Source organism: Hippocampus comes, unplaced genomic scaffold (assembly GCF_001891065.2).
Source record: "Hippocampus comes isolate QL1 unplaced genomic scaffold, H_comes_QL1_v1.1 scaffold156, whole genome shotgun sequence".
Classification (NCBI taxonomy): domain Eukaryota; kingdom Metazoa; phylum Chordata; class Actinopteri; order Syngnathiformes; family Syngnathidae; genus Hippocampus; species Hippocampus comes.
Genome location: NW_017805744.1, coordinates 4,382,304 through 4,393,545, shown reverse-complemented (window position 1 = coordinate 4,393,545; position 11,242 = coordinate 4,382,304). Strand labels below are relative to the sequence as shown.

The 11,242-nt window shown below is 41.0% G+C and overlaps 1 protein-coding gene across 1 annotated transcript; it reads right to left on the bottom strand.

Annotated features, from left to right (window-relative positions):
* Window positions 1-41: 41 nt before the first annotated feature.
* nox1 (NADPH oxidase 1) lies at window positions 42-9,533 on the bottom strand. Its single transcript, XM_019884042.1, has 13 exons — window positions 9,399-9,533; window positions 9,234-9,329; window positions 9,007-9,117; window positions 7,018-7,102; window positions 6,083-6,228; window positions 5,556-5,749; window positions 5,351-5,474; window positions 4,162-4,254; window positions 3,830-4,071; window positions 3,191-3,353; window positions 1,458-1,604; window positions 840-964; window positions 42-704 (listed from the first exon to the last, which is right to left on the bottom strand). Exons 1-13 carry the CDS (start codon window positions 9,441-9,443, stop codon window positions 578-580), a joined length of 1,698 nt encoding a protein of 565 aa, XP_019739601.1. The 5' UTR covers window positions 9,444-9,533; the 3' UTR covers window positions 42-577.
* Between the last annotated feature and the right edge of the window lie 1,709 nt (window positions 9,534-11,242).

Sequence of the window (11,242 nt, the reverse complement as noted above, 5' to 3'; positions counted from 1 at the left end):
TTGAAATAGACTTTTTCTTAATATTGGAACTATACTTAAAAAAACAGTTTTTACACACATTGTAACATTTAAATTTCCAACTTACAATTTAGATTTTTTTTTGTAGTGACTGTTTTTAAAGTTAAGATTTTGTTCCCCCCATGATGATTTTTTTTTCACAATATTGTGACTAACGTGAAATTATACTTTTTATCACAGCTTTAACTTTCTCATGTATCTGACGCTTATTTTAAAATTCTGACTTTTTCCTGGTATTACAACTGTAAAAGTGCAACTTTTAGGTTCAACTTCACTGACACGATTTTGTAGGTTTTGTAATAAACATACATTCATGAGTTGTTGAAGGAAACCCTTTTCTTTTAATATGTCCGCATTTTTACTAAACCATCAAGACCAGTGGTAGAGAGACAATAGGGAGAATTCAGACAAGTGGAGCAACATGCCCAGCATTGTTGTCAGAATTATTATTTTTTTGCATGCACGCTTTCAACACGCGTGTGTGCCTTAATTAGGATTAAGAAAACATTTCCCCACCCGGTCTTCCCAAAAGGAGACTGCTTCTGTTTTTTTCCCCAGCTCAAAAGTTCTCTTTGTTGAAGTAGAACTTTGTCTTTCGCGGGTCCACCTCCGAGTATTCGGCGCATTTCTTTTCCAAGACTTTGGCCAAAACGGCTGGGCCGCACAAGAATGTTCCCACCACAGCCCTGAAGATGAAATGCAAAAGATAAGATAAGATAAACTTTATTTGTCCCACACTGGGGAAATTCGCAAAAAGATGCAACATTTTTGGCTATGTTTGAATTTGTTTGTATTTCAGAGAAGGAAGATAATTGTCTTACGAGGGGTTCTCCTTGCGGACTTGTTCAAACTCCTTATTCCAGTTGGGTCTTCCATAATGAGTTTTCTGTTTGAGTCCTGTGATCACGTCAGTCTCCTCGTCAAAGTGCACCATGGCATGATTGGCCTTAAGGGAACAGGAAGAGATTACGTGAAATACAGTAACAGTATGTTCCAAAGAACATTTTTTTCAGATGAAAACAGGTCTAAATCTGAAGTGCTGTTCCAATGTAGTGACATGTAGTGGTGTGGTCATTTTTTGCAGTCAGCGCTTTTCCTAATTTAACAGTGCAACACTGGACCAACTCCTATTTCCAAGATAGATGCACCGATGAAACCAGTCTTCACCTCACACAAAACAGCCCAAAGTAAATTTGAGAGACTCCCAAATGAGTCCTCACCCCCAAACAAAAATATTTACATGAAGCTCTGCAATTTAGAGCAACATAGTTCCTTGGCATAAAAGTAATACTTTTATAACTTCCAGAGGTTTGGCCGGAGCACAAAAAAAAGTATTTTTCAATGTATAATCTGTGAGTAGAATATTGCGGGTATGCAGGGAAACATTGTGCGGTTAAAAAAAAACAACATTCAAAACAATCATCCACAGACGCACTTACATGACTCTGATCCCAGCCGGTCAGAAAGAGCTTGTAGGTGAGGAAATCCCCAATGCCCCTCTCCTCCATCTCCCTCTCTTGGTCTTGCAGGAGGTCGGCAAACCACTCAAAAGCATTTGTCTCTCGGCACAGCCAGTAGAAGTAGATCTGGAATCAGGGAGTAAGGGAGAAAAAAAACACAAACGATAATGAAGCGCTTGCTCAAAAGACTTAATGAGGATCAGGGTGTGTTCAGGTTGGCGGGTTACATTACTTTGCTTCATTCAAGTGAGGGAAAATATCAGCGTGGGATAAACTAGCTAAATGGGAACAAAAGATGACCATTGACACACCAACGGAATTACAAATTTAAGTGGAACAAGGATGGTCATCATTCAAGATGTGCTTTCAAACACTGGTGGGGAACCAATTCCAAAAATGTACAGTGGTGCCTTGAGATAAGCCTAATTCATTCTGTGATCATGCTCATGACGCAAAACATTTATATCCCAAGTCATGTTTTCCCATTGAGCTGAATGCAAATATCATGAATCTGTTCCACCCTCCACCCACCCTAAAAAAAAACAGTTTAAACAAAAAATGTTCTGTATATTTTCATTTGTGTTGAACCTGTCGCTTAACGATACTGCAAAATAGATGCTATTAGCATTTAGCTAGAGGACTGAAATGCTAAGCTATGTGGTTGTTTTAAATGCACATGGTATAATTGTCTTAGTTTTCTGTTTATTTGGACATTAAAGTTCAACTGAAGCCTCCTTTTTGAAGAAAACTTCACTTTTTGCCAACGTGCTCCTTATTGTAAAGTGAGTTGAATTGACATTTGACAAGATTTCTTTTTTTTTATACACTAGCAGTTAGCGCAGTTCAAAGTGCATCCTTGCACTGCTTAAGACTAACATGGCTATGAACAGAAAAGAGCTCGTTTTCAAAAGCCTATTCAGTGCTGACACTATTTTCTAAAAATAAGTAAAATAAAAAATGACTAGTGGCTTTAATGCCTGCTAAAAAAACAGACTACGAGCAGAATCATTACCACATCATTGTTCTTCACATGAAAGAAAAGAGATTGGTGCGAGGCAGTACTGGAGTAAATAGCGCTACATTGTTTCTGTATCAGTTTGACTGTTCATTTTATGATATTTTTCAAAAATTCAGGATAGTGTTCATTTACATGCTTTGACCAAAGGGAGATTTAGAGGAAGAAACACTTATCAGCGGTGGAAAAAAAGAAATGTGTGTGCGTGAGTGTGTGTGTGTGTGTGTGTGTGTGTGTGTGTGTGTGTGTGTGTGTGTGTGTGTGTGTATGTATATATATACACACACACACACACTATACACACACACTGGGGAGGGTGAAAAAAGCTTTAGTTTGATCTGAAGAGAAATATATCAATATGAAATCCCAGAAGTGAAAAGCAAAACAAGCCAAACTTGTTTTGACTGTCATTGCCATTTTCTTGTCTACCAGCCAAGGGAACGAAAATGTGCCCTGCCCTAAAATGTACTCGGAAAAAAAATGGTGCTGTAATAGGTTGCCTGAGAATGTCAAAAGTTGCTTTAGTCGGTCTCTCAGTAGACCAGTTTGACATAATGTGAGGCGTGCGGACGTGCCAAAACTTTCCGGTTGAAAATCAAAGCGGAGACGTGTCAGTCCACATGACAGGCACAACTTTTGCCTTAAAATGACAACAAAAGCAAAAACCACGCAGCGTTGTCGTGTGATTGCGCGTTACCTTTCGTGTGCGCAGCACTGGGTTGGAATCCTTGAATTTGTACCAGATGGACTTGAGGATGGAGGCGAAGGGGGTGACGCCGATTCCCGCCCCCACCAGCATGGCCACCTCGTAGTCAAACACGTCCTCGCTGGCCGTACCGAAGGGTCCGTCCACGCCCATTCTGAAAATATGACAGATGCAACGCTGCATTAATGTGAATGCTTGACTCAGCATTGGTAAATATTTTGAAACACAGAATATGTGAATGCGAGGATGAGCATTCACACACAAAAATTTTCGACAAGTGTAATAAGAGTGGATGTGAGACGATATCATTTAATGTGAACAACTATCAGTAGTAACACAAATTCATTGCTGATGCAATGTAGCATAAGTGAAAATGCTCTTCAATTGTGTTTCTCTGCATTGGTAAATAGTTTGAGGCACGCCGGCATTGGTGTGTGGATGCAGAGAGACGAGCATTTACACAAACGCTTTTTGACACAATAGCATTAATGTGAGTGCCTGACAGTACTAACACAAATATGGTTGATGTTCAGCTTGACTGTGAATACTTTCTTCTGATAGCATGAGCGGGAATACGGTCTCACAGCATTCACATCACACGAGCAGAACATTTAAAATACTAGAACTGACTTGGGCCCTTGCGCGCCCTCGGGCAGCTGCTGCATGATGCTGATGAGTTTTTCGGTCCAGTCTCCGGCCGAGCGGATGTGCACGCTGAGGAAGTCCTCCTCGGGGGCCGAGGTCATGGTGAACGGGTGCCACTCCAGTTGCGAGATGGCCGGGCAGTTGAGGAACACGTACTGGCCCACCTCCATTTTGAAGCCGTTCTTGACCAGCTGCAACTCCAGCACCTTGGATGGATGCATCACGATCTAAGAAAAGAAAAGAAAAAAAAAAAAACCTTAAATTAAAAAAAAGGCGGGCTCGAAACATACTGCCCGGAACTTCAGTAGAAACATTACCTTTCGGTATCGGACCGTCTGCAAATATCGGACTAAACGCAGCAGCCGCTCACACAGGTACAGAATCATTGGACCGATCACCCACATCCAAGTCTGGGGGAGAAGTGGGGAGTATAAAAGGAGGATGGTTAGCAGCTTTGGCCTCGTTTGTTCAAAAAACAATAGAAGTTGATGCATGCCATCATTTATTGAGCCAAGGCACTTAGTTTTTGCCTTAATATTGCACTTGCTATTGGAGAAAATATAGTGATGAAGTTTGTGCATCATAATTTAGTGGTGCAATACAGTTCATTGTGCTGCTCCTCGAGTATGCCCACCTTGACCATCAGGAGACAGTATACTGCAGTATACCCCTTCAATCCTTCCAGTTCACTCCATGTAAGCCTCGAGATTTGTTGTACATGTCTTTTAAATGTACACTGCATGTGCCCGAGGTTTTCTCTCAGGCTCAAACCATGCTTCCATTCAAGGAGAATGGTTGGAGTCTGATGTTTTTCCCCCCCTCCTCTTCCCACTTGTTTTCATTTCACATCTAAGATATCGAGAGCTCAACAGCAAAGCGTCAGGCTTCCCATTATCTCTCCCTCTGTTGGTCATTTTTTGTTTATGCTCCTCTGGATGGGTTGTAACTGGGAAAGTAAATAGAAGTTGATGCATGCCATCATTTATTGAGCCAAGGCACTTAGTTTTTGCCTTAATATTGCACTTGCTATTGGAGAAAATATAGTGATGAAGTTTGTGCATCATAATTTAGTGGTGCAATACAGTTCATTGTGCTGCTCCTCGAGTATGCCCACCTTGACCATCAGGAGACAGTATACTGCAGTATACCCCTTCAATCCTTCCAGTTCACTCCATGTAAGCCTCGAGATTTGTTGTACATGTCTTTTAAATGTACACTGCATGTGCCCGAGGTTTTCTCTCAGGCTCAAACCATGCTTCCATTCAAGGAGAATGGTTGGAGTCTGATGTTTTTCCCCCCCTCCTCTTCCCACTTGTTTTCATTTCACATCTAAGATATCGAGAGCTCAACAGCAAAGCGTCAGGCTTCCCATTATCTCTCCCTCTGTTGGTCATTTTTTGTTTATGCTCCTCTGGATGGGTTGTAACTGGGAAAGTAAATTCCTTGCGTGTTTTACATACTTGGCCAATAAATCTGATTCCGTTACCTCCAAAACAAGAGACCAACCTGGGGAAAGTTCCCTGCAAACTGTGGGACGGGGCACTGGGGAATCCGCCCCCACTCGGCACTGCGGTCCTTGCAGAGAGTGAAGTTGTGCGGCGGGCTGTCTTTCTGACTCCTCACGATGCGCCTGAAGGGGACGCGCCAAGAGTTGATGGCAAACAATAGATACGAAAGCGAGGAAAGGAGGACATGGCGGGCATTCTCCTACCCGGCGCCGTGAATGACGAGGCCGGCGAAGAAGATGATGAAGAGGTGGTGCGTGTACCAAAAGACCTCAAAGTAGCTGCGGCGGATGACTTCCATGGAAGACGTGATAATGAGGATGAGGCACAGGGTGATGATGACCCCCGTGATGCCCGCGATGGTGGTGAACACCAAGTAAGTGGGAATTTGCTGCGGATCCTGACACACAAAAATAACTTGAGGTCATATGTGCCAAGCTGGCCACTTCATTAGGAACACCCATACAAGTGACAACAGCACACTTCTGCCTTTATAGACTAATGGTCAGCTTTTATTGATGCTGTCATAGACATACAGAATTAATTCAACACTCTTATTGTGATGTGACTGTGGTTTGCAATGGTGTATACACACATGCCATTTCTGAATCCCAATGACCTGAATTTGCCACACTTCATTTAGAGTGCTGTAGAGGGCAAGGAACCATATTTGGTTCCTTAAACCACTCAACACAGAAATAATCTAATCAAAATTAGGCAGAAGATGACTCACTAGGCTTGTTATGCGAATGGGGTTGAGGTAGGTGGTGTTTTTCGTGTCGGCCAGGTTGGACAGTGCTGTGCTGAGATCATCGTAAACGCCTTGTCTGCTGTTGTTGTACCACTCCACGTTCAGGAGATGAGCGATGACGTGAACCGCTGTAGGGAGACGACACAGAGAAGCCACAGGGGTCAGATATGACACACGACAAAGTACACACTCGAGGTACCAAACATGTTAATACGTTCATTTCTGTGACATATTATGATCGGGCAAAAGAGCTGGACCAATCAAGGTTTTGTTTTGAACTCTAAACTTCACCACTCGAGTGGGGTGGAAACAGGTCTCAGTTGGATACAGTGCAGTTATTCACCACTAAAGCAATTGCAAACACTACAACCACAATAAAGTTAGACTCATAGTTTAGTTGCTGGCACCTATCCCAGCTGACTTTGGGCGGAAGGCAGACGACACCCTGAACTGTTCGCTAGTCAGTCGCAGGGCATGTATAGAAACAAACGATCATTCACACCCACATCGTCACTGAGTGGGAACCGAGCGCTGCCCGCAAACAAGTCCGGCAAGTGTACCACGACACCATCAGTGACTCTTCGAGTAGTCACACTTACTCGAATCACCCTGTGTCAATATTTAAATTGTACATTTATGACCTCTGTGTAAGGGGACTCAGATTGATCAAATTTCTGCATTTTTAAGGAAAGGATAAAATGTACATGAACATACAGAATTTTTTATGATTTCACAAAAACATTAGGGTTCTTCATGAGTGCACTTCCCTGATAAAGCAAAACAGAAGATACACCCGATGACTTGTCACGGTGAGGAGTTCAATTCACAGACACTTACAGTATCACAACTCATTTCCCATAACCTAATCATCTGTTATCAGTACACCTGAGACCCGCCCCCTTTTGCGACAAGCTCACCTGTCATCAGGGCGATCGTGTAAGCCACCAATTTGTGGAATTCAATATTTTTGTCCAGCTGCTTCCTCAAACTACGACTGCAACACTGAATAAGAAAAAAAAAGCACAAATATTTAATTCTCATTTCATATTGAATAATTAATCACGCCCAATGGCGGAGAAGCTGCTCCTCAAAAAAAAAAAAAAAATACATTCAGGAAAAATAATAATAACCATAATCATCATCATCATCATCATCATCCTAATACAAAACGACACCTGTGTGATGCCTTTCAGGACACCCAAAGATGCATGGCACGGAACTCAAGAAACTTTTTATGGATATAAATAAGGTATAATTTCCCCAGTGTGGGACAAATAAAGGATATCTTATCTTATCTTATAACAGAGTATACATATTCAGTGGTGCCTTCAAATAAGAGTAACTTGACTTGCGTGTTTTTCAAGGTATGAGCCATCGTTTGGATTTTTTTTTTTTTTTGCTTTGACTTATGAGCATACATTTTAGATATGAACACTGTATAGAGGCATTGAACTCAACACCCTTCACAACAAATCACAATTTGGTGGATAGTTCAGCAATTCTTCTTCAAAAAAAGAGAATTTAGCTGTTTCGTGCAAACAAATTGAAATCAGGCAGATATTCTTTATCCTCTTTGATTAATGACCAATATTATTACAGTTTACTTGATACTGTAATGGTCTTCATGTGAACTGTATCTGTGTGTCTGTATTATACTGTACCCAGGTGGCCAAGGCGCCGACACCAAAAGGCGAACACAATTTCCACTGAATCAGGCAAAAATTCCTGACATTTTAATTGTTATAAGCCTCTTTTTTTTTTTTTAATGAACAATATTATGGAGTGCTATTTTGCTGCTGAAAACAAATGTTTGTAATTTTTTGGGAGGCGATCAAAACAGATTAATGGCATTACTATTCATTTCTAATAGGAAAGATGATTTGCGATAGGAACATTTTTGTTACGAGTGTCATGGAACAAATTAAACTTGGATGTCAAGGCACCGCTGGATGCGAGTTCATGTATTGATTTCAATGGAATCAGTGGGAATGAACATTTTGGTTCTATTAGTTAGTATCGGATTATTGAATAACAAACACGGTTAAAAAAAATTACAATTAAATCATTTGGATGCATGCATCCATGTCTTCTTATGACAAACAACACATACTTTATGCTCCTTATGTTTCTGAAATGTTATGACTCAGGTTTTTAAAATGAGTCTAAATTTCCAATTATTCCCACTTGTCCAAAATTACTGCCTAGAAATGTTCCTTCCATTCACAAAACCTTTTTCCTTGCAGGGGTCATAGCCCTTCTCCTGAGAAGAATATATATATATATATATTTTTTTTATATATATATATATATTTTTTTTTTTTTAGGTGCAAGCGCAAACTTGAGAGACAGACAAAAAGGAACCACATCGCCTCTGCTGCCTGAATGCTAACATATAATGGGAAACTCCACAGACAAACAGGCTAACAGTTAGCATTTATGTGGTGTTGTAGTGTTACCCATTCTGCAACAGATCCTTGAACACAAATTGTACTATATCATCAAAAACATGTATAATATTAATCATATAATCTAATAATCTAGAGTGCTATTTTTATCATTAAAAAAAATCACCTAATTTTGTTGTTTTTGGGGGGCGGGGGGGGCTGGAACAAATTAATGCCATTTCCATTCATTTCAATGGGGTAATACGATTAGAGATACAAAAAAAACTCGGAGTAATAAGCTTGGTTTAGTAACAAATTATACTCGAATCTCGACCGGTCACTCTATTTATCGTTACATTTATGGGCATTTGAGTGTTGTCTTTTGAGGCTTCTTAAGTTTCCCCACCCTTTCATTGCCAAAAGTAGTCTTTTCATGCAGTCATGTATCTCTTACAATTACATGGGACAAGCTCTTAAAACAGGACAAGACGCTTGAGATAGTCTCATATTTGCACATCTTACCACGAGGGAGCCCCGAATGAGTGACAGCAGGTTGCGACACACAGGGAGGAGGATCAGCAAACAGTTGAAGTTCAGGACGGCGGCGGGAGCCCTGGCCCAGGCCAGAGCCGACTGGGGGTGACCCCAAAAAATGAAACAAAACATAATGAGTCTGTCAGGGAATTGGATGAAGTGTTTGAGTATACGTATATGTGTGTGTGTGGGGGGGAGACTTCAGAAGGACTCACGCCTAAGAGATGCCGTGTGTAAAAGTACTCATCCCCCACATCATAGACAAGATAAAACCAGACAAAGAGGAAGATGTTGATGCCCATCCATACCACCTGCAAAATATGAAGCTGGTCAAATATGCTCATTTATTTCATCTGTGGTACAAATGTGAAGCAGCTCACCAGTGTGACACAGGTAACGCCATTGTTAATAATCCAGTTGGCCATGTTGAACACCTTCAGTGGGATCACACAAGGCGCGACATCACCGCGCTTTTAAAGGCTGCAGGCTCCTCCCTCAAGCGCCAGTGATCTGGTACACAAGGAAGTAACACCAACTCACACATGCACAGAAATGGCATGTGGAATTGAGGAAGCTTGAAAGGTGCAGTATTCCCTGGAGGAGCTGAAGGACTGCATTCCGATCAGCCAGGAAGTCCGACAGCAGAGAAATGAGGAAGTGTGAGAAACCTTGATGGATGGAAGATGTTTAAAAATAGCTGCTGAAAACGTCAACAGGGTTCGATACTGGATGTAATTTGGTTTTAAATATACACGGTTTATTTTATTCAAGTTTCAAGTCAACAATAAAGTAGTCAAGGCACTGGATGCAAAAAAAAACCCAAACAAACATGAACATTTATCAGTAAAATGGTGAGAAATCAATATAGAAGCTCGTTCAATGGCAGAAATATAACGTGAACTTTGTTCTCCATTGTGACAGGTAGATATGTAATTAGAAAACCATCACATTTCCTTTTTTTTTTTTTTTTTTTAACCGTAATTATGTTTTCAACCTAAGTGACATTCAGTCTACACCACTCAACAGAATGTTAATGACATTTGGCTTTCGGGAATGACATTTTACCATGGACCTAAAACACCATTACCTTTACAAGTTCGTGCGCGTGCGTGCGTGTGCGTGTGCGTGTGTGTGTGTGTGTGTGTGTGTGTGTCAAACATTTCACCTCGAAGCCAAATATCCCAAAATTTTCACAAGAACTTTAATTTTCCTGGGTTCGTCCATCAATCATGATTGTGTTTGCTTGTCCAACTCAACCACATTTAGTTTCCCACAGATTTCCTTGTTGTCTCTTTTGCCCAAACCATAAACCAGTTTGAACAAGGCGAGGCCTCCGTCACAGCCGGTCCAAGCAGTTTGACGAGCAGATGAAGACGACTCATTCCTTTTCATTAGAGTTCGACCTCTTTCGGAGAAGACACAAGGTTGTGCAAAGTAACCCAGACGCACTTTTTTTTTTTTTGGCTTGCGTCCCCCTCACACCTGCCTTGGTCGCGGTTCACTCTCAAGGCATTCTTTGTCCCACATAGACTACATTCTTAAGGGGGTGCAAAACCAACCAGGGGGGAAAGGCAACCAGAATAGCTCTCTGAGAAATTCAATAATTGTGTTGATGTGTAGGTACACCTGCGCAAACTAAATGCACGGTGAAAAGCTGCAAAGACAAAAATGCTCCGTTTTGATGTCAAGAGAGCTTTTAAAGTAACAGTATAGCGGCTTTAGTTTCCTGCATCACACAGAGCTGTTCCTAGTATTTTGGTGGCTATACAAAAAGGGTCAACATATTCGAATTCCTACCGCACCTGACTCGATTGAAAGGCAAACTTTACCTTGGAGTGGTGGCCAGTCAATTATAGGGCACATAAAAGAGACAGAGGCCCATTCACATCTTCACCTGGCAATTGAACTCAAACCACACCAACATTTTAGAATTTAGAATTTGGATGGTTGGAGCTGAGGGCTAAAGAAATCACCAAATTCACCATTTCAAGAAATTCAAATAAGACCATTACTGTTATTTCCAAAAGACAAATTAGCTGGGAATTGGCCTTCTGAAAAGTATTGTATGTGTTTTAATTCATGTCAAAGATGAGTTTCATGTCAAAGATGAGTTTAACTTTCTGAATGAATCTACTGCAAAGTATTTTCTTTTCCACAATATGCAAATTGATTTAGATGTATGAGAAACACCCATCAAGTACGACGTAGTGATATCAGCCAATTA

Bases quoted from the DNA above. Each gene is read 5' to 3' on its own strand.
- nox1 (XM_019884042.1), bottom strand. From the start codon at position 9,443: ATGGCCAACTGGATTATTAACAATGGCGTTACCTGTGTCACACTG. The intron at 9,330-9,398 runs GTGAGCTGCTTC...CATATTTTGCAG, and splicing joins GCGTTACCTGTGTCACACTG to GTGGTATGGATGGGCATCAA. The intron at 6,229-7,017 runs GTGAGCTTGTCG...GTCTCCCTACAG, and splicing joins CACGATCGCCCTGATGACAG to CGGTTCACGTCATCGCTCAT.